This window comes from Laccaria bicolor, genomic scaffold, assembly GCF_000143565.1.
Source record: "Laccaria bicolor S238N-H82 LACBIscaffold_75 genomic scaffold, whole genome shotgun sequence".
In the NCBI taxonomy this organism is placed as follows: Eukaryota; Fungi; Basidiomycota; class Agaricomycetes; order Agaricales; family Hydnangiaceae; genus Laccaria; species Laccaria bicolor.
The window spans coordinates 31,015-56,547 of NW_001889946.1; the positions used below are offsets into that span (position 1 = coordinate 31,015).

At 47.4% G+C, this 25,533-nt stretch overlaps 7 protein-coding genes across 7 annotated transcripts; 2 read left to right on the forward strand and 5 right to left on the reverse strand.

The window, feature by feature from the left end:
* Positions 1-441: 441 nt before the first annotated feature.
* LACBIDRAFT_335041 (uncharacterized protein) lies at positions 442-3,376 on the reverse strand (the record flags this gene model as incomplete). The annotated part of the gene is made up of 11 exons (XM_001889917.1): positions 442-530; positions 655-895; positions 1,021-1,205; positions 1,259-1,384; positions 1,436-1,514; positions 1,562-1,848; positions 1,904-2,032; positions 2,295-2,373; positions 2,640-2,663; positions 2,906-3,033; positions 3,088-3,376. 11 exons carry the CDS (start codon positions 3,374-3,376, stop codon positions 442-444), a joined length of 1,656 nt encoding a protein of 551 aa, XP_001889952.1.
* Positions 3,377-3,901: 525 nt separating this feature from the next.
* On the reverse strand, positions 3,902-7,026 carry LACBIDRAFT_256256 (glycoside hydrolase family 47 protein; the record flags this gene model as incomplete). Its single annotated transcript, XM_001889918.1, has 10 exons — positions 3,902-4,064; positions 4,121-4,290; positions 4,359-4,404; positions 4,570-4,891; positions 4,941-5,033; positions 5,082-5,172; positions 5,226-5,343; positions 6,383-6,561; positions 6,691-6,781; positions 6,833-7,026. The coding sequence occupies 10 exons, from the start codon at positions 7,024-7,026 to the stop codon at positions 3,902-3,904; spliced, it is 1,467 nt and encodes a 488-aa protein (XP_001889953.1).
* A 1,091-nt stretch (positions 7,027-8,117) lies between these two features.
* LACBIDRAFT_335043 (uncharacterized protein) lies at positions 8,118-9,796 on the forward strand (the record flags this gene model as incomplete). The annotated part of the gene is given in 9 exon segments (XM_001889888.1): positions 8,118-8,187; positions 8,279-8,349; positions 8,478-8,516; positions 8,845-8,846; positions 9,078-9,101; positions 9,121-9,209; positions 9,271-9,493; positions 9,556-9,590; positions 9,648-9,796. 9 exon segments carry the CDS (start codon positions 8,118-8,120, stop codon positions 9,794-9,796), a joined length of 702 nt encoding a protein of 233 aa, XP_001889923.1.
* A 2,343-nt stretch (positions 9,797-12,139) lies between these two features.
* LACBIDRAFT_316574 (1,2-alpha-mannosidase) lies at positions 12,140-12,849 on the reverse strand (the record flags this gene model as incomplete). Its single annotated transcript, XM_001889919.1, has 3 exons — positions 12,140-12,269; positions 12,418-12,534; positions 12,584-12,849. 3 exons carry the CDS (start codon positions 12,847-12,849, stop codon positions 12,140-12,142), a joined length of 513 nt encoding a protein of 170 aa, XP_001889954.1.
* Positions 12,850-13,842: 993 nt separating this feature from the next.
* Positions 13,843-15,289, reverse strand: LACBIDRAFT_316575 (uncharacterized protein; the record flags this gene model as incomplete). The annotated part of the gene is made up of 3 exons (XM_001889920.1): positions 13,843-14,780; positions 14,835-15,094; positions 15,159-15,289. The coding sequence occupies 3 exons, from the start codon at positions 15,287-15,289 to the stop codon at positions 13,843-13,845; spliced, it is 1,329 nt and encodes a 442-aa protein (XP_001889955.1).
* Positions 15,290-16,878: 1,589 nt separating this feature from the next.
* Positions 16,879-19,015, reverse strand: LACBIDRAFT_335046 (uncharacterized protein; the record flags this gene model as incomplete). Its single annotated transcript, XM_001889921.1, has 18 exons — positions 16,879-16,923; positions 17,110-17,252; positions 17,306-17,363; positions 17,422-17,449; positions 17,508-17,542; positions 17,592-17,616; positions 17,669-17,769; positions 17,830-17,885; positions 17,923-17,938; positions 18,134-18,168; positions 18,223-18,248; positions 18,282-18,334; positions 18,391-18,418; positions 18,472-18,529; positions 18,582-18,636; positions 18,690-18,821; positions 18,872-18,899; positions 18,972-19,015. 18 exons carry the CDS (start codon positions 19,013-19,015, stop codon positions 16,879-16,881), a joined length of 966 nt encoding a protein of 321 aa, XP_001889956.1.
* Positions 19,016-21,546: 2,531 nt separating this feature from the next.
* LACBIDRAFT_335047 (uncharacterized protein) lies at positions 21,547-25,533 on the forward strand (the record flags this gene model as incomplete). Its single annotated transcript, XM_001889889.1, has 8 exons — positions 21,547-21,610; positions 21,957-22,125; positions 22,312-22,424; positions 22,544-24,077; positions 24,180-24,211; positions 24,256-25,002; positions 25,360-25,442; positions 25,513-25,533. The coding sequence occupies 8 exons, from the start codon at positions 21,547-21,549 to the stop codon at positions 25,531-25,533; spliced, it is 2,763 nt and encodes a 920-aa protein (XP_001889924.1).

The following is a 25,533-nucleotide window of genomic DNA, read 5'->3' on the forward strand; positions in this document are numbered from 1 at the left end:
TTTGCGTAGTTACTTGCCCAAAACAGAATTTACCGCCAGACATCTTCAGACTCGAGCTCTTCTGGTGATGCATCAACGTTGTCCTTGTTGAGAAACCACCGATGAAAATCACCAACGAATGGCCAAGGACTTCTCGATCACCAAAGCCGATGCGTTGACTTGAACAGGTCAAACACACACCAAATCGCCACGAGGTGAAGCCTGTAGGCGTAGCTAGTTGGTAGCTAGAAAAGATCACTGTAAGTTGAGAATATATTGAGCTTTGAGACTTATCGAAGCGAACTTGGTGATCCCCAGCTCTGCATCGATCGTTTGCTTAATTGAGGTATGCAAGACGACTCTGTACGCGTAGGTAGATGTAGATGTAGTTCACGTAATGGCAGTTCGTATATCGTGAACCAACGTACGACTTCACATATATCGAAGTCTGTCTAGGAGAGACTATAATGGCAGCCGGAGGTCATGTGAAGGTTTAGGGTTGCTGAGGAAACCGTTCGGGTTTTCGCAGAAAGGGGGATTTCTCAATAGTTCTATCCTCCGATATTAGAAGTTGGAACATACTTAAATACCCCACCCACGCCTAAAATCACACCTTTTTGAAATTCAATACAGCGTCCCAAGACGATCAACAAACAGCCCATTCTCCTAGCTTACTACGCCCCGGCTCCCTATCTAACTCGTTTTCTTGACCTTCTTTTTCAACTGAATCGGTCTCTGGCGGATCTCGCACGGTCATGGTCTTGACAGAGATGAGATGAAGAGGCACAGAATGCTGTCTAGTATCAATCTCCGAACGGACGGTGTTAACGTAATTGGAATAGGAAGCCTGGTTTGATTGAGCATAAGTGATTGTTCCGCGATCGACGCTGAGAATGAGCAGATTGAAAGTTATACCCTAGAAGGGAAACGTCACATCCTTGGGAATGTAAAAAGAGAGGGTAGGACGAACGATAATTTGAACGACCTAAGGACCAAAATATCTGTCAGTATGGAAGGTTCGGACAAGAATTTTTCACATACCGAATCAGAGACACCAAGAATCGCATTATTATTCGCCAAATAACACACAAAGAGGATGACGATGGAGGTTGTGTATATCGCTCCACATTCAATCAAAACCCGTAGGATGCGGGAGTATGGCCCTATGCTTGTCCGCTCTTTTGATGTGCGCCTTTTCACCGTCCATATACGATACACGATAAGAGCTTTCAAGCGTAAATCTCGGTAATTTGTAAGGGAATCACGAGTTACAACCTACATGTGGTTATAACATTTGTTGCTAGCGTGAGGACGAGAGTTGATGTAATGAACGGTTTCAGTTGAGATTGGCTCAGGACTCCAGTATCCAGTCTAGCTTCGATGTAAATAGTGAAGCTAGAGCAAACTGAATATTGTCAGTGCAAGAGAACGGCATCAAGAGAGATTATCCTCCTACCAGCAGTTCCGATCCACATCAACGCAGGTCCGACTATAACGAACCATCGGCGGTTGTAAATGATGTAGCAGCGGTACAACTGCGAAAGAACTGAGTAAATCACAAAATAATGGGACATAAACCTACTAGAATACCATCTCCAATGAACGTCTGCGCACTGTAATCTGCAAACTTCATGACATTGACCCAGTATGAAATGTGGGCAAACTGAGCCGCCGGGGTTTGCTTTCCAACGCTGTACACGAAAGCGTCTAAATTATGGCGCAGTCCAAATCCAACGTCCATCGTCCCAAACAACAGCATAAAAAGCGCTGCGACGACCATGGGCTTGTTGATAATTTTGAACGGTTTGACGGCGCCATCTTTCCAGAGAAGAACTCGCATGGTTGAAAAGAACGTGACGAGGTAAATTCCTAAGCAAGTAGGGAAGAATGGTCATGCAATGAGGAAGATTCAGCAAGATTTTACCATAGAATACCGACTCCATGAACAGCCCAACAATTTGGGCTGCGGTAATGTCGAACGGCGGCATAGAGAGGCTGATAACCGGAAGATAGGGAGGAGAAGGTGGGTGTACAGCCTTCAGAATTTCCTGTCCTATATATATACCAAGCATGGAACCTGTAAGAACTAATCATCTGACGTCGGAGGCCCACAGGCGCCAAGGCGGGAGAAGGAGACAACAAGGTTACCTTGAAACCTTTAATTTTGGGCATAGAGTGGAGCGCTCGTGTCTGAAAATAGCGACTGGCTATGTCAATTCACTTATCGCTGAGATAGTTTGTGAATCCAAGGCTGTGGAATTGAACAAAGTGAAAAACCGACATTTCCATCGACTCCAAGCCATCACGTCACTCACCCACCATCGGATGAGGCAAGAGGATACCCATGGAGATTTCCGCATGGCGCAGCAGTCCTCCTGATGAAAGGCGGCCAGACTGGCCAATCTTCCAGTTGTTAGCGCATGATTACTGCTTTTTCAGGGCCAGGATCCCTTGCGATGCTTCAAGGGGGTTTGGGGAAGTTTATCTTTTCGGATTTGGCACTGATCAAATGATCCCTAATGATCCCTGTTGACCGAGATGAAGGGTGTTGTAACTGTTGCTGGTTGGTTGTTGGACACATGGACGACTCGGACTAGATCCAGGCCGTCTTGTTTGGCAGGGTGCCAGAAAGGAAACAACTTGGTGATCCAGACTCTCACAGCCACAAAGGGCCAGTTCCGCACCTAGGATTGGGGTAAGTAAATCAGGGATTCGAGCCTCGACGAAGTGAGTCGCCTTCATTCTGTTGAGCGAGGTGGCACTTGCAAACGGGCTCGTCGGTGGCTTGTGAAGATGCTCCGCTTAATGTTTGTTACTCATTCTTTCTGACATAACCTAATCGCTAAACCCGACTGATCAGTCGGATTTTAATTGCTCTCATCGACTGGCACTGTGAGACCTCAAAGTACCATTTTTATTATCTCACGGCGGGCGCAGCGCCCGAACTTTGAGTCCCCTGGCCATCAACGCGACAGAACTCAACAAGAACTCTAAGAAGAAGATATTTGTACTTATCTAGCTGGGAGATACCAGGATCAGGATCAGTCGAGCATTCTGCAAGAGGAGAGAACAGAGACTATGATGAGAACTATAAATGTTGGGCCTCACGACTCGGATACACTTGTCGTCTGATCATGATGACTTTCCTCGTGCGCATCAAAGATTCAAAACTACTACCCTGAGAACCGATCAAACAATAGTATGGATTGACGCAAAGAAGCTTCAAAGCCTCACGGATAGCTTCTCGTTCACGAGTCTTTCCAGCTTGAATACGCCTTCCTTCTAGCCCTGAGTTCTGCTCGCCTGCCTCCGTCTGTCGTTTGATGGAGGGAACGATCCACATAAGGCAATACCCTTCCTTGCGGTTTGTAGCTTGTTGGCCGTAAAAATCCGTCATGGGGTTGGCAATGGCTAACGCCACAAAATCTTTTTGACTCTACGGGCCCGGTCGTCGCTGCACGGTTGCCCTTTCTATACCCAAAAACGGACGAATAAATACTATAGTACCTAGATTTCCTCATCAGGCGCCAGCCGGTGTGAAAGACTGAAGCTGCAACCTGCTGCAACTTAGCATGGGACCAGGGGAGACACTGTGGCAGAGGGCCAGTTCGGGCCCCGGTCTTCTCATCAGCCTCCACGCAAAATGAAGCAATTTGGAAGCCGTCGGCTTAGCTTGGCTTATCGGCTTCAAAATCATTTGATTTGGGCGGTAAAGCCGACGCTAAGCTGAGCCCAAGTCGGTGACCTATGAATTTACGTTCAACATGCAATGTCCCCAACCAACGACTATAATAAATATGTAAGGCCTTAAGGTATAATCTATCAATATTCCAAAATTATGTAAATTAAAACCGTCCCAACGGAAAAGGACGAGACATAAAAAGCCTTCCTTTTCCCAATCATCATACCAACAGAACCTCACTCAGGAAGAAGACGAGATGTTAAAAGCTTTCCTCTCTCCTTCTGTCCACTCAAACGCGGGCAACGGATGAGCTTCCGTATTAAACACCCATTTCTTCAGATCAATCGAGTCGGTATCGTCAAACAGGAGGTAAAGGTATTTGAGCGTTTCCGCGAGGAAGTAGCTATTCGAAAGAACCGTCAACCTGCAAGAGGGAGGGGGAGAGTAAATTTAGCGTACCTGGGCATATCATCAACCTTCTCAGACATCATCATATCCACGCCCCGCACGCTCGCATACCCAAAATTTGTCCTAGAGTGTCGTTCGAGAGCTTGAAAGATCGCATATCCCTTCTCACGCCACTGTACCTCACCCGTCGTCTTCCAAAGAATATACAAGCTCTCGACAGTCTGAAAAAAGCGTTAGCCGCACACCTTCAGCATCAAAGCATATCACTGATCCAAAATTTCAAAATCACCTCTGGACGGAGCAGGTACACCGCCGGCCATGAATTTGCATAATCCCTCTTCAGCACATCCTTCACCGGCGGGGGTTCATGTAATCCAGGAGGCAGGGCTCCCGTATATCCCTTCCCAGCAACCGCACCGCCATTCGAATCAGCATTACCCTTCCTCCACGCACCCGGACCATCATCGGCACCACCCTCTCCCCGTCCTCGCTCCTCCCACTCCTGCAACACATCGACCCACTTTTGCCCTTTGGCCATCGTCACAGTGTCCGGGCCCAACTCAGTCTTTTGGTCCGCGTAAAGCACATAACACGTATAGCCAAGCCCACGCGCGGCCCATTGGTGCAGCTCCCTCGTCCGAGGAGACATGTCATCCTCCGGTATCGTGTGCGCACCGAGCGCGAATAGCCCAGAGAGGAAGCAGGATAGATGCTCGAATTTGTGTGATGCGTAACCATGCGACATATCGGTCACGTAGAGCAAATATCGTTTTGGTGTGACGAACAGGAGGTTGTTGATGATCCCCTCCATCGATATCAGATCTGGGCGCCCATTCAAGAGTTGTACCACAAAGAAAGGAAGAAGACGTACATTGGGTTTTAGCACGTTGGTCCCCCGTTAAGAGGTATTGCTTCAAAAAGTACTCGTACCCGCTATCTGCGGTCGCGCCAACAGTAAAATGAGCTGGGATTCGTGAGTGGGATAGAGTCAGAAAGGAGGAGAGAAGCGTACCACCCAGTGGAGTTCCATTATCGAACCACCTATTGGCAAACAAACCATCCGTCGCATTAACTGCATAAAATACATCCATTATCCTCTCGACCTGCATACATGCATCCAGAATTGCCGGTATGGAAATGAGAATGGAAGCTGCACCTTTTCGTAAAACCCCGCCCTCCCCGTCAATTTGGCAAGATACTTATATTCTAACTGGCAACTCGTCGCTTCGGCGAAGAGGGTGGTTATGCCAAGATCGCCCCACCTTGTGGCTCCCCTGCGAAGTAACAGCGAGTCAGAACAACCGAGGTACAACAGGAAGCGAAGGGGAGGATAGAAGCATTGGTGAGGAGATTGCGAAACAATCAAAAGAAAAGCCAGAAATAACTACCAAAACACGTTGAGACCCACTCAGAAGGCGGAATATGCGTCGATGGCGGAGGCGCGCTTCACGGATCGAACCTCGGGTGGTGGCCCACCAGATCCCAACGTAACGAAGGAAAAGCAAAAGCATGACCCACAAACCCATATCAAAGAAATGAATTTGGGTGCAACCAGTGAATCCATTCCACCCCTACGAAAGCGAAAGCGAAATCGAAAAGCCATCAGCCACCAAGACGAAGATGAAGAGCTCAAAAGTGTGTGTGGATCAAGAATCAACTTGGGCATCCGCGCGTCACGCAACCATTCAACGTCCGCACGTGATCACGCTCAAAATCCCGATGATTCAAGAAAAGAACTTGGTGGAGGAAGAACCAAAACGCCGCTGACGTAGGATCAGAGAGGAAGGAGATGACAAGGATGCCCAGTTGCGTCCAAACGATGTATGGACTGATCATGAACGATGGACGGCTTTCGGCCCATGTCTAGAGTCGGATTGTAGTACTGCGTAACCAGATGCGAGGTTCGACAACTTGAACGTAGCACAAGGCCGGAGAAGGGCCGAGTACAACCCGACGCGAAGGTCGACTACGTAGCCCAACGCGAGGCCGTGCTACGTTGCCCGGACCCACCCCAACGCCAACGTGGGTAACCGCAAAATGACAAAGGCCATGAAAGAAATAGGGAGGCATCAATCGACGCACGACCTAAAAGAACTCGCGTCGCTACGTTGCGGTGGAGTGAACGACTCGGAATCAAGGAAAGAGGGTATGAAAAACAGGGGAAAAAGGGTGAAAGATAATGGAGGAGTTGAGTAAACATAGTCTCATCCGCGATGAGAACGGACACAGGCACTATATGCGTGGAATTTGGGCGAATACCTCGACCATCACGCGAAACAGAGGAGAAGAAAAAGAGGAAACAAACCCACTCACGTATCAGTATTAACAGCAAATAAAGGCAACCCGAGGGAGGTATTAAACACAGGGAACAGCAGCCTCCCAAGATCGTCAGCTTTTGAGCGGAGGATCGGGGAGGAGGAGAGTGCATGTGCTGAGAGGAGGCCGCCGAGGTAGCGGATGACTGTTTCGAAGAAGTGGGCGTAGGAGGTTGGCTGGGGACGAGTGGGTGAGTTGAGGTCAAAGAAGAGAGGAAGGAAGGAAGAAGATGAAGAGGGAAGGAGGGAGATAAAGAGAAAGTAGGAAGGACATACGGACGGCATAGAAAAAGTAAGGTTCCCCACAAACCCAAGGGCGTCTTCGAAATCGTCGTGTAAACCCATTATGTACATCGTATCGAGAGAGTCGAGAAGCGTTACGCCCCATCCATTAAATCTATTCGTTTTGGGTAAGTGGACGGAAGAGACGAAAGGGAAGAAAACGTACTTGTCCGAAAACCTCCCCGAAACAGCCAACAGCTCATCATGTGGGAACGCATGCGTTTTATACCCCTGCATAGCATGCACGAACCCCGCCTTTACTTCATCCCTTCTCTTTCCCCAGTCAATGGGTCCGGTTGGGGTTGGGGTTGGGGGTGGTGTTGCGTACGCCGTGGTTGTCGACGTGGTCACTCCTCCCATCGTAGTATCTAGTCCAGGGGGGCCCTTCGTCCTCGTATGGGCGTGCTCACCATGTTCATAACCTTGTCCCTGTTCAGTTCCAAGTCCACCCCCATGCTCAAAAAGCGGTGGCGGCGAAGGTAACCAAGGTCGCCTAGTGACCAACGTGAACGCTGACAGTAATACAACGCCCAACACGAGCCAGCGTACGAGGGGCCGTCGCCCGCAGAAGGAGGAGTCAAGAGTAGGCGGGGTGTGGTGAGACGGTAACATCTATGGTTGGTTCAAGTTGCCATTGGCCAAGATGAGACCCCAGTGGCCCGCGATGCCAAGGACCAGTGGGGTTACGTAATAGACGTTTTATTCCCATTGCTTTCCCACTGTTTCGCTTACGATCTATTCAACGACTACTCGACAGAAACACAATGCACCTTTGACAAAAGAAAGCTCCATGGAGATTCTCTGGATTTGAATTGCGTTAGAGTCGGTGCAGCTTTGAGCCGGGGTCTCAGCTAATAGGCAGTTTGGGAGGCCGTGGAATGGTAGGTTCAATATCAATCACGAGCATATTGATACACTGCCAACTGTGGTTCACACCCATCAGGTCGCACAACTAACTGAACACGCAGTGTATGATCTTTCTCAACCTGTGATCATCCTAAGAAAACCTGTGTCACTCCGTTCCGAAGTTGTAGACATTTATCTGCTTCCCGACTTCCGACTCCTGAACGTTTATGCATGTATGCAAATAAGCCCAATCGATCTTTAGGTTCTGTCATAAACATCATTCAGGTTGTGCAAGCGCTCTCCAGGACCCCGGGCGTATCTGCTGGAGGATGAATCTCCGAAAACGGACAAGATTGGCCAAAAGTTTGGTGTCAAAAAAAGATTTTTGATACATGACTGTCGTGAAATATTCAATTTCAGGACATGATAGCGCTAGAAACTCTTAGTGTGCACAAAAATCCCAAAATCCTAGAATTATGGAATGTTAGGGGTCCTCCTGCTCCTTGCACCGCTGTGTGAAACCATTAAATAGCTTGTCAGGATCCTTTTCCAATAACGTTGGGAGACTTTCATCTTCTCACTCATTCTCCTTCAGCTTCCCCAGAATGGAGGCACTTCTTAAATCGAATCCAGTTGAACTCTTACATCAGATCCAATCTGTAGGATACATACAAGGTGCGTAAATTCATCACAAAATATTGTTCCTAGTGCTCACTGTATATCCTCAGTCGCGGTTACTGCGGCGGTTATTTATGATCACTGTCAGTTATTCTGATTTTTCCCTATCTTACAACTGCTCACATTCTCGGGTTGCAAGTCACTACCTGGGACTTAGAAGTTAGTACTACAATTATGACGTCCCGCTCACTGATGAGATCTCAATCCGTCACACCAGGTTGAGCTTGTATGGGTACAGCTATAACACTATATCCCACACTAAAGGTCAACACTAATTGTGATCATAGAAGAAAAAGTGGACCATTGTGACTGTCCTCTTTGTGATTGTGTGTCCTTCATATATTTTTATGCCTTGAAATGATCTCGCTAACCACTAGATTTCTAGAATCGATATGTTGGCGAAGTGCTTCCCATGTGCGCATAGAATTCTACGGTTATCACTCCTAGTATTCACAGTGCACTGCCCAGATATCTGACAAGCGGTATGGAAGATGATTAATGATCAGTGAGGACATTGCTAAACTAATTCATTTTGTTTAAAGAGCTAGTCCTAAAACATTCATCTGAGGGGAAAAATGGGGTTCAGTCATATTTCTTTTATGCCCCTTGATCCTCCTGATAAAAAAATCTGTTTTCTGTATTATCTGAAATCAGAAGTGAGTTTTTTCTCTGCAACTGTATCAACTTGGTTTAGCTCAAGTAAATATTTGTCTAGATGTAATTATAATATATCTTTCAACTCAACGTGATGGTCCAAGCTACAGGCACTTTTCTAGGTAGTCCCGCATTCAAAGTGGAACAATGGGGATGTCATGTCATGATCTGGTCAATGCAAGGTTTGCTGCAAGACCTATGTATCAACTGCATACTGACTTGCCCCCATCTAGCTATCATGCAATACCGAATCTGTTGTATGTACAATTACTCAAGAAAAATTGTCATTTTGGTGGTCATCGCATTTACTGCTGAAATCCTCGCAATGCTAGTAATTGACTTCTTATATTTGCGCCACATCATTAGTGAGCAGTTCATCATAGCCCAAAAGTAATTTGATCATAATCATCCCTCATTTTTTTTCAGTGGGCATTGAACCCCTCCCTGGTGTCCACATGTGCATATCATATCCCACGAATTGGTATTTTGTGTCCTGGATTCCAATATTTGGTTATGAACTCTTGATCCTCATACTTGGAATACGAGCTGGAATATTATTCTTCAAGGAAGCAAGAATGCTCCCCTCAAATTTTGGAAAACAGTCACTACGTTCCATTCTGCTGCGTGACAGCATATTGTATCCTATCATGTACGTAACAATTTTATCCAGGAATGTTGCTCACTACTTTTCATGAAGAGCTTTCATAGTAGGCGTCTCCAATGTCTTGGGCTGGTCAAAGTCGATGGTAAGGGTTTGGAAGTTGATTCGGCCCTCAAATTTCTTTCTTATTTTTTTTTTGCAGAGGTCTACCACACTGGTCGCAGCTGTCTTGGTCCAATTATTCTCGAGAGTTTTAGGCAGTCGTCTCATTCTCAACCTTCGGGAAGCATATTATCTTCCTTTCCAGGAAGAGTGCAGCCTAAATGGACGGCTGCCAACTCTCATTTTTAAATGTAGAGATGATGAAATTGTAATTTAGGTGGAATAAATTTCGTATAAGTTGTGTTATAGGTATGACAAGATTTTGGCTTTGGCGAGGTGGAGTAGAACAAGGGAAGAAGAACCCTACCATGGCCAGCCTCAATCGTGATCACAACAGAGAGGTTCGCGTTTGCACAGACGTTAGTCAATAGCATATTTGCACCCCAGCCACCGCATTTACCAAGGGCGCGGTAAATCAAAGAGAGGAACGAAGAGCATTCCAACATTCAGGCATGGGTAACCTTAGTATGCGCAGACGTTAGTCAGGTAATGTACTTGCGTTCCAACCACGGCATCTACCAAGGGGGCGGAAAAAGCAAAGAGGGAAAATGGAGAAGATTCGGGTATAACAATACAAGTAAAACGAAATCACTTACAGAGAGAAACAGAAGGCAACCCCGGATATTGAACACGGGTAGCAGCCTCCCTAGACCATCTACGACCCATTGCAACTTCTGTGAATGTGAAATTCGTCGTCATCGTTGAGCTCAGTTTGAGCCTTGCCTTCATCTACGGAAAGTCGCAGCAGTTAATGTGGTATGCTATCATGAAACCGAACAGATTGACGATCAGACACCTAGGCCTGCACTATCCCGCTTGGAAGCTTAAACTCTCAATGAAATGAATAGGCAACGGACTGAAAATGTGGATCGTAGGGAAACTCGCTGTCTGTCGATCGCGAAAGGGTTCAATAGTAAGGCCACCAAACCATTTAAAATCTACTAACCTTTCTCAGCTGAGCCCGGTCGTCGTCGCACGGTTGCACTTTTTAACATCTAGAACACGGACTGATGCACACAGTACCTATATAACTCATTCGCCGGGTGCGAAAGACCCAAGCGCTCTGTATTCTCGCAAATATGCAACTTCCTAACGCCAATCATTCCGGTGCACACCATTAGCGTCAAAGCCTATCACTGATTCAAAATTTCATAATCACCTCTGGACGGAGTAGGTACAATGCCGAATTTGAATAACCCCCCTCGACCTGCATACATGCGCCCATAATTGATGGTATGCGGAATAAGAATGGAAGCCACACCTTTGCGAAATACTCCGCCCTCCCCGTCACTTTGGCGAGACACTTGTATTTTAACTGGCAACTCGTCGCTTCGGCGAAGAGGGTACCTTGTAGCTCCCCTGCGAATTAATAGCAAGTTAGAACAACCGAGGTACGGCAGGAAGCAACAGGGAAGATAGAACCATCCGTGAAGAATTGCGAGACAATCAAAATAGAAAGCCATACACAACTCCTGAAACATGTCGAGACCGACTTAGAAGGTGAAGGAGATAGAGGATGTGCTTCGATGGCGTAAAAGCGCGCATGACGAATTGAACGTTAGATGGTGGCCCACCCCCAGACGCTTCAACAAATCCCAAGTCATCAAAATATATTTGGGTGCAACCAATGAATCCAATCCACCGCTGCGACAGCGAAATCGAAATCGAAAAGCAATCATCCACCAGATGAGGATGAAGAGCTCAAAACAGGGTGTGGATCAAGAATCAACTTGGTATCCGCACATCACGCCACCAACAAGCGAAGACACGAGAACAGCCAGCCAGTCTTCCCGTTCAAGGTCCGTAAGGCCTCTCCGCATATCATACCAGGGTGACGTGATCGATCACGCACAAAATCCAGGGAGAAAAGAATGCTACAATCAATGTGGAGGAAGAACCAAAATGCCACTGACGCAGGGTCAGAGAAGAAGACAATGAAGCCCAGGAGTCACGTCAAACTGATGTATGAACGAATCTTGAGCGATGGATGGCTTTCGGTAGATGTCAAGAGTCAGATTGTAACCCGATGCGAGGTTCGAGTGCGTAACCAGACACGAGGTTCGACAACTTGAACGTAGAACAAGGCCTGAGATGGACCGAGTGCACCCAACGCAGTAGCCCAACGCGAAGTCTTGCTATGTTGCTCAACGCAAGACCCGACCCACCCCAACGCCGACGCGGGTAAGAATCATCAGCACTTCCGCAAAATGACGAACGACATGAAAGGGCGGGGAAGGTGAGAAAATGAATCAATCGGCGACCGAAAGGAGATCGCGTCGCTACTGAACGACTCGGAATCAAGGAAGGAGGGTATGAAAAACAAGGAAAAAGCCAAGTGTGGGTGAACGATAATGGGAGTGGAATAAACCTAGTCTCATCTGCCATGAGAAAGGACACAGACACTATATGGGTGGAATTTGGACAAGTACCTCGACCATCACGCGAAACAGAGAATAAAAGAAAACAAAAGGATAAAACAAGCCCACTCACGTATCAGTATTGACCGCAAACAAAGGCAATCCCAAGAATGTATTAAACATAGACAAGAGCAGCCTCCCAAGTCAGCCTCTGAGCATAGGATGGGGGAGGAGTGTGTGTGTGCTGAGACGAAGCCGCCGAGGTAGCGGATGACCGTGTCGAAGAAGTGGGCGTAGGAGGTTGGCTGGGGACGGGGGTGAGTTGAGGTCAGGGAGGCGTAAGAAGTGAGAGGAAGGAATGAGAGAAGATGTAGAGAGAAGGAGGGAGGAAGACGGGAAAGTGGAGAAGTGAAAAGGAAGGAGGGACAAAGTGAGAAAGTGGGAAAGACATACGGCATAGAAAAAGTAAGGTTCCCCACAAACCCAAGGGCATCTTCGAAATCGTCGTGTAAACCCATTATGTACATTGTATCGAGGGAGTCAAGAAGCGTTACACCCCATCCGTTGAATCTATTTGTTTTGGGTGAGCGGATGGAAGACGAATGGAAAGAAAACGTACTTGTCCGAAAACTTCCCCGAAACCGCCAACAGCTTATCATGTGGGAACGCATGCGTTTTATACTCCTTCATAGCATGCACGAACCCCGCCTTTACTTCATCCCTTCTCTTTCCCCAGTCAATGGGTCCGGTTGGGGTTGAGGTTGGGGGTGGTGTTGCGTACGCCGTGGTTGTCGACGTGGTCACTCCTCCCATCGTAGTATCTGGTATGTGGGTACTCGCCATGTCCAGATCCCTGTCCCTGTTCAGCTTCAAGTCCACCTTCATGCTCAAAAAGCGGTGGCGGCGAAGGTAACCAAGGACGCCTAGAGACCAACGTGAAGGCTGAGAGTAATACAGCGCCCAACGCGAGCCAGCGTACGAGGGGCCGTCGCCCGTAAAAGGAGGAGTCAAGGGTGGGCGGTGTGTGGTGAGAGGGTAACATCTATGGGTGGTTCAAGTTGCCATTGGCCAAGATGAGACCCCATGCACATGAGCGATGCCAAGGACCAGAGGGGTTACGTAATAGACGTTTTATGTTCTTTCCCACTACTGTTTCGCACACGATCTTTTCAACACCTACTCGACAGAAACAGCTCCATGTAGATGCTTCGGAGTTGAATCGTGTTAGAGTGGGTGCAGCTTTGAGCCGGTCCCGGCTAATAACAAGGCGCGGAATGGTCAATCTAAAAATAGAGGTTGAAAATTAGACACTCCAAAGGAAACTTCATCTTCGACGTCACTGTAAAATGGGGACAACGACGACAAGTGAACCAAAGATGTTCTCACCGCGGGGTCGCGGGGTCTTTGTAGACTTTGAAGAACGCGATTTTAAGACGCGCATTATTGACCACGCTCACCATAGAGCCTAATTCATACCTCACCATAGAGCTCAATTCATATATTTCCGGTATCGTTCAGAAGGTCTTTATTCTCCACACCAAAAGCCCTAAAAGCTGTTGGCTGAAGGCTAACCAACTGATGCAAGTGTCATTAAAATATTGAGATGGGGTCGTTATTCCAATTCCCCGCATACAAATTTGAGTCATATTCTTGTCACGGGTTGTCGCCCACACCCTACAGGCGACTTGGAGTCATCCCGAACCCTGCAACGCGCACGAGGCTTTCATGAGAAGTTCGGAGTTTATTCCAAAATTTATTTCAATGTTTGAAATAAACCCTCAAGCTAAATGTAGACCACCTCTTAACAGAAAATCAAACGACGTTCTTCAAAAAGTAGATGTACTTAGTCACCTTGCGGGTGGAGAGATGAAAAAATATTCAAATCACCCGCCTTCTTTTGCCCGCCTGCTTCTTCTCATCAAAATCCGGCCCCGCTTTCTTCACGACGAGGCAAAGGTTTCCATAACTGTAACCGAGCGATGCCTGATTGCCATAGGCGATGTAGGACGTTTTGACGCGGGAGAACGATGTAAGAGGTGTGATCCACAAAACTTTCTTGGCTTTGATGCGGCTCCTACGATTGCCGTCGTCGCTGGATGTACTTTCTTCATCTGCATCACAGATCGCTACCCCGCCCACACCCAATAACGCGTCCACAATTCCTTCCTCGATCTGCCAATCCGGAAACCGATCCATCTCGTCCAACATGACATGAGTGATTGTGATCGTACGCCGATACTTTGTGCGCCCGTCCTCCTCAACCGTCTCGTATCCTTTTTCTGACGCTTTATATATGACCGTCAGCTTGGGATTGAGACTGAGCTGTTCCAAAACGCGTTTGATCATGGCGTCGCTGCCTTTGAGGGAGTTTATGAGGTCCTTTAGTTTAGTTTCCGCTGCAGTCGGGTACATAAAGTCGAGTCCAAAACCGAGATAACCGCCACGTGGGAGTACATCGGGATTCTGTAGCAAGGAGGATAGAGACTCGCGGAGAGCCGCTTCGTCTTCTTTAATCCAATCGTTGGAGGTAACAGATGTGGTGTCGTCGTAATAGAGGTTGTAAGTCAAGGTGACACGATGGCCAGAGGTGACCATGGAAACTTCGTGCTCGACATCGCTATAAAACGCAACATAGGCGATCGACGGAATTTCTTGGGCAGAAGTTATGGTTGCAGAATCAAAGGTCCATTCCTCACCCTTGTGACGAAAATGAAGGGCTCCTCCTTCGTGGCGAGTGGGGAAAACGACAACCAGGGAGGCAAACATGTTCTCACTGCGTGGCGTGTCCTTGTGCGCTTTGAAGAACGATCCGGGACCTGCAGACGCGGTTGTAAGTTCTGTATTTCGTGAATTTTTCTCATGGTACTCACCGTAGACGTTCAGTTTATAGATCTCCGACCGAACTTTCCTTTCCGTATTTTGCACGAGCTTGGCGCAAACGTGGTCCATGATCCCTGCGTTGACGACATCAAGACGCGTCAAGAAATTTGAACTATCCATCTTCCATGCTTTTCGATAGGTTTCATCCAAAACGTCTTTGTTGTCGAGGCCGAAAGCGGCTCGCTCGCAGGCTCCTACCAGAGTTTGGAGTTTGAGATCATCCGCGTTGGCGAGATCTATATATTGCGCGCTATCAAAAGGAAAAACGAGAGTTTAAATCGGATAAGCCGAATGGGTCGGAGGGATCGTCTTACCCCTCGCCGCCGTCAGTGAGAAAAAAAAGCGGTCCACCGTTGTCGGTCAAAGGGTAGGTACTAGTGCAGAAGGGTTGCTCCTTTTTGATAGCGTCACGAACAGCGGAAAGCTCAGAGAGGACGGTGGACATGTTGCGAGGTGGCTGAAGTGGCGGATGAGCACCAAAACGTTTTCCAAGAGTTTATAACCACACAACCACGAGGCAGGGTTCTAGGACAATCAGAGTCATGGTCAGATATTTCCTAGCGGGATTACTAATTTGGGACTCACTCTGAGTCATCCCGAACCCTTGTCTTTCACACTGCGAGGCGTGGGTACATACCAATGCAAGGCGAGGCAGGGTTGTTCATAAGTACTGGTCAAGTACTGGTCAGGACTCAGGTGAGTCACACTCGTGTTTGAGTTGTGTTTGGTTGAGTCGGACCGGCAACCGCCGTCAGTCATTCCGAACCCCCCCTGTCGTAGTCAAAACCAAGTTGTGAAGGCATTGTGCAGTTGGCTGACTTTGGGGTAATTATTTAAATTGTAAGGTTTTTTGAGGTTCTTCAATGCACCAGAACAGCTAGTTAGTCCCACAAAATGTAGTACCTTATTTAGACGCTACAGTTGTGTATCGGGACCCGGTTGTTCCTTCCCGCCGTTATTTCACGCATTCCTTGCAACGTCAGCGCACACGCTCCTTATTCTACTTCTCTTCACGGAAAATCCTGCCGCCGCTGTCGTTTTTGTGGCACGACACGGACGCTGAGGAACTCTAAGCGTTTCCCTCATTGGGTCAGTGATGGGCTCGACGGCTCGAGACGACTGAAATCCGCATCTGTGATAGTATAAGATGGCCACTTGCCGGAAGAAATTGTCGACAGTCACAGTGGTGGGCTTTTTTCGATTGGTCTCGAAGGTTTTCGAGTGCAACCCGTTACAATTAGGAGGTCATGAGGACTGAAGGTGGCTTGTTATACCTGGAATGTTAGGCTCGTTGAAGTTTGAAGAGGTACTGATCCATCCAGTGGTTACTTCCGGCGGCGAGTCAGCCAAATTCCCTGCTTAGACACGCTGTCAAACATTTAGTTCTCTGAGCGTGCATACCGGTTACTGACCTTCAGTCCTCGTCAGCTTTTGACCCTCCTCAGAGCTCAGCACAGCTATCCTCTGTTACAGCGACTCTCGTCGTCGTTGCCTCAGCGCCACACCATGGCCAAACCATGGCAGCAGTCTCGCCACTGTCATTCTTGAATGTAGGGATGTGAAGTCGTGGGTATGAGTGTGGAAAAGATGTGTGCGGTGTCGTCCGGGAGCTGTGCCGTCCAAGAGCGTCCAGTGTCGTCCGGGAGCTCTACGAAGCGAAGATGCAGAAATCAACAGAAATTGTTTCACTTCGGACTGCACAGCTGCATGGACTATGCATTCCCAAAACCTGGGCCAGGCGGAAGAAATGCTATAGCAACAACGTCTTGCTGATGTAATTCCAAACTCCGACTCAGAGCTCACGCCGAACTTTGGAAGACGATTAAAAACGATAGACAAACAACCGCGTTGCGTTTGAGTCGTGGATGCAATACTAAATAGATATAGTAGTGCAATATTAGCGCAGCTGTGCGGTCTGCGTCTTTAGCAACGAATTATTGGAGGGTATTCTCTTTTTTTATAAATGAGATATAATTTTTTCGATCAAAATCCGTCCACCGCGCTCCAACTTTCGAAGCAATTTCGAAGCACGCTTCAAGCTGAATCATATCCAGGCTCCGCTCCAATATATCCAGAACCCTGTAGAAAAATGAGCTGTCACATGCCGGAGAGGGATGCATGACTTGCCACTTTTATAGCCGAACCCTTTGTCATATCGTTCCCAGAATCCGTGGCGAATTCTTTCTGTGTATCAATCTTGATTGAGATATTCTGCTGCTGCTGAAACATTACTTGAATAGGAAGACTCAAGACGACGAAACTTACTCGACTGGATGAAATCTTTCCGGTCTTGCTCTTTCCCATCGAGTTCAATGACAGATTATTTCCACTGGTGCTTTCAATGCCATCGGAGAGCTCACGAATCTTCTTCCGCGCATTGAGTGTTGCGAGTAGAGAGTTTGTATAGACTATATTTAGTATTAAATGATTGTCTGCAGCGAGAAGAGAAGGCAAATCTTACGGCGTCCTATGCAGAAGAAAAAAGCGATGTAAATATACGTCGTCGGCCACGCGAGGATCTGGCGATGAATGCTTATCATACATCATATATTATAAGACTAAGAAAGGAAAACTTACCGAAACGAGGGAAGCTAAGGCGCAAAGGCTGTATGAAATGAATTTATGAGACTGCTTCACGAATGAATTTGGTGACTTGGGTCTACCTGGTGAGAAGTCCGGTATTGACGGAGAAGACTATCTGCGCAATGTTCATTCAAACTGAGACAAAGGAAAGAATATGCACGTACGAGTTTAGTAATGATCGTATCCGATCTGGGTGAAAGAGTTGGTCATGCCAAGAGGGGAACGGAAAATTTGACAGTACCTGTGGAAGCCGGTGCGAGAGCGGTGTAAGATTGTGCACAATGAGGCGGCGATGACGACGTCGCCCGCCGCTGCTAGAGCGTTGGTTGCGAGCGATAGTCCCTATTCATTGGCAGAGAAATTGATGTTAGAGGAATATGAAGTCTAATGATTACTCTTCACCTCCAGGTGAGCGAGTTCAGCGACGGTTTTATATCGTAGCCTGTGTTTGCTAGTTACTACAATTGAGGCAGGTCGGGAGGTGGGTTCACCTACGATATGATCGTATAAGCTAATTGAGTAAATCAAGTCAGTAATTTTACATGAGAATACAGCATCGTTGAGGACCTAAGTTGACTCCTGTTGCGCAATTGAGTAAAGTGGTAATTGAGATGAGCAACCGATGGTGACGAACCAAACTCCCCGAAGATAAGTAAAACCTGTGCCACTGTTAGCCGCAGTCCACAGCTCAAAATTAAGCACATACAACGATGACGATGAGCCACACTTTTCGATCGCTCACTGTAAATTTAATGAGATTTAATGGTAAAGAAATTACAGTGAAAGGAAACTGACATCGCCAGATACGCGTTGCAAGGAAGCTATAACGTAACAGAAGTCAATCAAAAAGGAACTTTAGAACAGGGGGCGTAGGGGCTCGCCATTGCACCATGACCGTGGTGAGTCCCTACCAACAAACTGCGATTCAATTCACCTACAAGTGCAAATAATTGGGAGACGCACATTAAACAAGACCTCGACCAACAGTGTTCTGTATTCAAAGGTCGAAAAGTGAGTATAAGAGACAGAAGCATCATCACGTACTGAACGAGCTCGCCAAGAAAAGACACATTACCCCAGTTCGTGATGGTATACGTGTAAACTGCGAGGAATCGTCAACTTATCATACGGCGATACAGTGGGGATGATTCTACCAGTGTGAGTGATGAGACCTTGGTGTATGGTGTCCGTCAGCATCACAGCCCCAACCTATGCAGAACCATCACTTCAAGGGAGAGGGAAATCTCAACGTTGATACTTACCAGGGCTTTCAAGTGCCACCGATCGCTTTGGTGGGTAAAGTAGTACCAGGCTTGAACACAAGAAACTGAGACAATCCCGTCAGAACTTTGAGAAACAGCGAAGGGAAAAAGAGATTCAGACCCCCAAAAAGGCTGTTGAGCAGTCAGCAGAACGGTTATAAATGGATACCATAGACACTCACCATCCAGAAACGACAACCCCGATATAAGCTGCACCCAAACTGTGTCGAGAGAGAGATCAGACGTCTTGATGTTATTAGCTCGATTCAAATTGGTACGCACGTATCGTTGAGCACGATTTGTGATAACGGAGCGGAGTCTGCCATATCAACGAGAACGTTGAGGGAACGCGATCGAACCGAACGGAAGAATGCTGGGGAATTAAGCTTGAGCTTTTATATTTTCGGCCGCATGATTAGTTTTTCGGTGGTTCTTGGGGAGACTTCGCCCACTCAGGTGCGGTCTGATCTGGATGATGCCTGCCATCAAGGGAGATATAAGTATCTCGGATAGAGCCGAGAACCGCTGATCTTTCACACAAAGTTTGCTTAGGTCAAGAACCTCTAAGTACTCTGATTTCGATGTAGATTATGACGAAAGGATAAGGATAATGATGACCCATTCTGACGTTTGACTTTGGATTTGAAACCTCTTTACATGCACTTTGTCAAGCGCGAAAATTTATGGGCTGCAACTAAAAAAAAGGTACGGTACCTATTCATTCGACCCTTCGGATTTCAGGGTTCGCTCTTGTGACTCAATCTGTCGGGTGGTTTTGGCTCACCCTTGGGCTAACCACTTATGTTTATAACTATATTCTCAGAAACCTGAACGACTCCTGGCTGTGTTGGATCAGCTCCCCAAAAAATCGATGGCCCTGCGTCCGGTATATTTATTTTTGAGCTAAAGAAACGAGGATCGCAACTCGCTTATTTGCTGGGTCCGATTTCTTTGGACGTATCGAACAGTGATTCATGTGATAATTTCCAACTTTGCGGCAATAACACAATTACGGGGCGAACTAGGCAGACAGAAGGACGTATCGGCAGGATTTGTCGTGGCTCACCAGATTCCAGAGTTGTTTTTTCCATGTTCATGGGGCCCTTTAAAATAAGCATGGGTAATGATGCATGCCTGCAGCCGATCAAGCATGGAGACGTAGCTTTCCTTTGTTGGTTTATGCATTCTATCTAAAGCCGGTTTTCAAATTCGGCGAATTCGACGATCTCATTCAAACATTTAAAAACCTGAGAACCTGACTTATCCTGCAGGTTGTCTCGGAAAAGCAGACTCGTCTTGGCATCCTACCGACGCCTTTCGCTGATACACCTTCAATGATGATTTTACATTCGATGTTTCCAGTCGGATTTTTCTTTTTATCTTGAAAACAATGGGACAAACGCTCGGAACGTTCTCTCCCTTCAGACCTTCAAGAGACATACTAGTATTAAATTAGGGCACGATTCCGTCAAGCTTTCGGTGGAGTGATTCTTACAGTACAAATACAATTCGGTTCTCGTCTTGTCATACTTAAATCATCAGCTAACATCATCCAGGTGTGCGAGGAATTGCTCAAGGGAACATCAAGGGGGAGGAAGCGTATCAAGGGCCAACATAAAATCACGCACCACCATGATCCATCTCACGTTGATAGCGAACTTGGGAATGCCAAGGAGGAGGTTCGCACCATCAATCGATCCTTGTCCTGTATATATCTCTTGAACGCCACGAATTTCAATGAATGAGAATATGTCTTGGTACCCGCGCATCACGCAACCAACAAGGGAAACACAAGAAAAGCCAGCCAGTCTTCCCACTAAGGCCTCTCCGCACATCATACCAGGGTTACTGATCACGCACAAAATCCAGGGAAAGAAGAAAATTTGAATAAAATCAAGGCGGAGGAAGAACCAAAATGCCACTAAGGTTGAAGCCCGGGAGTCGCGTCCAACTGATGTATGAACGAATCTTTTCGGCAGATGTCTAGAGTCAAAGTGTAGCCCGATGCGAGGTTCGAGTGCGTAACCAGACACGAGGTTCGACAACTTGAACGTAGCACAAGGTCTGAGAAGGACCGTGCAGCCCAGCGCAAGGTTCGACTATATAGCCCAACCCGAAGTCTTGCAATGTCGCTCAACGCAAGACCCAACCCACCCCAACGCCAATGTGGATAAGGACCATCAGGACGTCCTCAAGATGACAAAGGACATGAAAGGGTGGGGAAGGGGAGAAAATGAATCAACCGGCGAGAGAAAGGAGCTCGCGTCGCTATTGAACGACTCGGAATCAATGAAGGAGGGTATGAAAAAGGGAAAAAGCCAAGATGAGTGAACGATGACGGAGGAGTGGAGTAAACCTAGTCTCATCCGCCATGAAAACGGATACAGAGACTGTACGAATACCCCGACCATTACGCGAAACAGAGGATGAAAGAAAACAAAGATGATAGTAGAACAAGTTCGCTCACGTACCAATATTGACCGCATACAAAGGCAACCCCAGAAAGGTATTGAACATAGGCAAGAGAAGCCTCCCAAGATCGTCAGCTTTTGAGCGGAGGGTCGGGGACGACAGTGTGTGTGTGTGTGCCGAGAGGAGGCCGCTACCTCGCGGAGACTGTTTCGAAGAAGTGGGTGTAGGAGATTGGCTGGGGACGGGGGGTGAGTTGAAGTCAGGGAGGTGTAAGAAGTGAGAGGACGGGAGGGGGGAAGATGAAGAGGGAAGAAGGGAGGAAAGGGAGAAGTGAAAAGGAAGGAGGGACAAAGCGAGAGGGTGGGAAAGACATACGGACGGCATAAAAAGGGTAAGATCCCACATAGACCCAATGGCGTCTTTGAAATCGTCATGTAGCCCCATTATGTACATCGTATCGAGGGAGTCGGAAAGCGTTACGCCCCATCCGTTGAATCTATTTGTGTTGGGTAAGTGGGTTTGTGGGAAGAGAAGGGAGGGATCTATCCGTTGAAGTAGGAGGATGGAATACGAAAGGACGGGAGGGGGAAGGAAAATTCATCGCCAAAAAAACGTACAGGTCCGAAAAACCGCCCGGAAACACGCAACAGCTCATGATGTCATCATGCGTCCTATATCCCTTCATAGCATGCACGAACCCCGCCCTTAGTTTATCCTTTGTCTTTCCCCAGTTCCTTTTGAGGTTGAGGTTGAGGATGGTGTCGCGTATGCCGTATTGTCGACGTGGTCACTCTACCGTATCTGGGTACCCGCCATGTCCATAGCCCTGTCCCTGTGCCACTGTTCATTTACAAGGGGGTCACGGACGCCTAGAGACCAACGCTAACATGGAAAGTGATATAAGGCCCAACGCGAGCCAGCGTATGACTTCTCCTTCTCTGGACGACGGCCCCTCGACGGAACGCGGGGAAGTTGATATGAATTGTTTGCGTCAGCAACCTCAGATACAAGCAAGTGTAAACATGTCAGTGACGCGCCTGTGGCTATGCGGCTGTGCCATTCCGGGTCACAACGCGTTTCCAACCTTCTGTTTCTCTTGCACACTTGACTACCCCGACGAAACTACTTGTAATCACTCTATGTCTGATACTGTACCCAAGTTTGTTTCTTCCACTTTCTGATAGGCATGCTTTAAATTGCCGTTAAATAGCACTCCAGGAGTGACTGACTCGGTGCTCGTTTCCGAACGATCAGAGATCAACCAATCATCTCCGATTGAAGGGGATGGCCTTGAGCTCAATCCGACATTTGCAGTTCGCGAAGGTCCGTTGGACGAGCATATAGCGCCCAATTTGAAATTAGGAGCCGATGCAGCTATGTATGAAATTTGAGAGTGCGTAAGATTATCATCCAAAAAGCACTTTTACGAATCCCGCTTTCAGTCAAAATGGCGGCCCTTAATGAGGAAATGACATCGGGAGAGAAAGTGGGGGGTCAGACCACTCCAGAGCTACATGAAGACCCACCTACGTATCCGACCAACCGTGGAAAACCATATCGATCTCGCTCCAATTTCATCAGTAATATGTCTGACCTTTCCGTAGCGATATCATCCAAGCAGCAAGCCATTCAGGAGGAACATACCACCACGGCCACGGAGCTGGATGATCTTGGAGATTTGTATTTTGAACGCTGGCAACGCACAGGGAATAAGGCCGACATCTCTCTGGCAATATTTTGCCTGGAGAAGGCTGTTAACCTTGCCCCAGAGGATTTGGATATGCCTGTAGAGCTGAATACCCTTGGAAGATACTATACATCTCGGTTTGATTGCACAGGAAATGTGGCCGACATTTCTGAGGCAATAGCTTTCATCAAAAAATGCATTCAGATCACGGAAAAGGGAGATTGCGAAATGCACAAGTGGTTGGATAACCTGGGATCGTCGTATAACTCTCGCTTCAGAAAAACACGCAATATGGACGACATTTCCGAAGCAATTTTATTACGGGAGAAGGCTATTCAACTCACTCCAAATGGATACCCGGGCATCACTGTAACGCATTATAACCTTGCATGCACATACGACGAACGCTTCCAACTCCTGGGACATCAAAGCGATCTTGACAAAGCTGTATCTAATTATTCCATGGCAATTACTCGCTCTTCAGGAATTCCCAGCTTCAAGCTTCTTGCTAACAAGCGGTTGGCTAAAATTTCTGAAGAACTTTATCCATTACAGTCTATCAATGCATATTCCACAGCCATTCGGCTTGCATCCCACCTTGCAGGTTTGCATGAAACGATCGAAATGCGTCTCAGCAACCTCCAACATATCTCTGATGTGTCGACAATGGCTGCTGCTTGTGCTTTCAAGCTTGGGAAATTTGATTTGGCTTTGGAATGGCTTGAACAAGGCCGTTGTGTCGTGTGGGGTCAACTTAACGATCTTCGCACTCCCATCGACGTCCTTCGAAACAAGCATCCTGACCTAGCTGATAATATTGTTAGAGTGTCTAACGGTCTAGAGATGTCTGGCTCCGGATATCCAGAGGATGCCAATCTCACAACAGATAGCACGGCAGATAAAACGAACCCACGAGAGCATCATTCCAAACTTGCAAAGGAATGGGATCAGCTACTGGCAAAAGTTCGCGCTTTGCCAGATTTCGAAAACTTCATTCAACCTCTATCCTACTCCGTCATATCCGAGCATCTCCCCAAATCAGGACCCGTCATTCTGATCAATGTTCATGGAGATCGCTGTGATGCACTGGCTCTTGTTCCTGGTACAAATCGGCCAATCCACATTCCACTCCCAGAGTTTACTCATAAAAAATCAGTCGCTCTTCGTGACCATTTGCGAGCCGATTTGCTTGCCTCTGGGACAAGGATGCGTGAAGCGGAACCATCAACTCGTGGGATGCGTCCGTTTTTGAAAAGAAGTGTGGGTCTTGGAGAAATTTTGCACCAATTGTGGGTCTGGGTTGTAAAACCTATCCTGGACGCACTGGGATATTTGGCATGTATCAGGCTATATATGTGCGGAGAAATTAAAGCTGATACACACATTCATAGGAACCTCTATCCGATCCAAAGCGTATATGGTGGTGCGTAACTGGCCCACTGGCATTCCTCCCCATCCATGCTGCAGGAATCTACAGCGGACCTGGGACAGGATTTGGATCAAAACTTTCAGATTTCGCCATTTCTTCGTATACACCCACAATCCGTGTCCTTTTTGATAGGGTGAAAACCGGACTGGTACCGACTGACAACAAAAAATCGGGTCTTTTGATGATCAGCCAGCCAGATACACCTGGGCTGCCATCAATCCCAAAAACTACAGAAGAGATGAAAGTGATTCGGACGTTAACAAAAGAGTGTATTCCCCGAGTTTGCTGTTTGGAAGGGACAGCTGCTACAGTTGATCGCACGTCAATTGAAATGGAAGCCTTTAGTTCCGTTCATTTTGCCTGTCATGCAAGGCAGAACACAGCTCAACCACTGAAGAGTGGATTTTCTCTTCATGATGGTCGATTGGAACTTTCTTCGATCATTCAAAAACGACTGGTGGGCGTGGACCTGGCCTTTTTATCGGCGTGTCAGACAAGTACCGGTGATGAAAGACTTTCCGAAGAGGCTGTTCACCTAGCGGCAGGAATGTTGGCGGCTGGCTACAGGGGTGTCGTAGCGACAATGTGGTCGATCAAAGACCGCTATGCACCAGAATTTGCCCAGGATTTTTACAAAAATTTAATCGAGGGTGAGGACAGCTTCAGCGGAGAACGTGCCGCCCACGCGATCCATCATGCTGCGCAGAATCTTCGACAGAAACTCGCCCTTGAGAAGTCAGACATTGAACACTCCTTACTTGTTTGGGTTCCCTACGTTCATTTCGGTTTGTAAAGCTAGTTGCCTTCTGGTGCATAGCGGTCTTTGATCGACCACATTGTCGNTACGACACCCCTGTAGCCAGCCGTGNGGAGTATTAGTATTATACCAAAGCTTCCCATTGATAGAATCACACCAAATTGTCATCGGGCGCACTGAAAGTGTCAAGATGCAAGGTTGAACTTTGGGTCGAATTTTTTTTTTGTCAAGTGCTTTACATTTTACAGTGTCGGGGGCGAGAAACTTGCCCTCGGCTATCGCCGATCGGAGCTGAAATCCAAACAAGCCTCCTCCGATCCATTCCCACCGCTTCTCGCCAACTTCACGCCCTCCTCAAGACAACAAAATCAAAATGGTATGTCAGATACTCTCGCGCGGAGGAGCTCGATCAGCAGTAGTTCTTCATCGCACGTTTTGTGTCGGATGAGTGAGAACTTGGGATGGATGGTGAGTCTTTTGAGTGGATGACGTCTCCGCATCTAACATCCTTTCCCTAATAGAACTGCATAAATAGTAGTTGAGATTCGTTCTCGGCTGA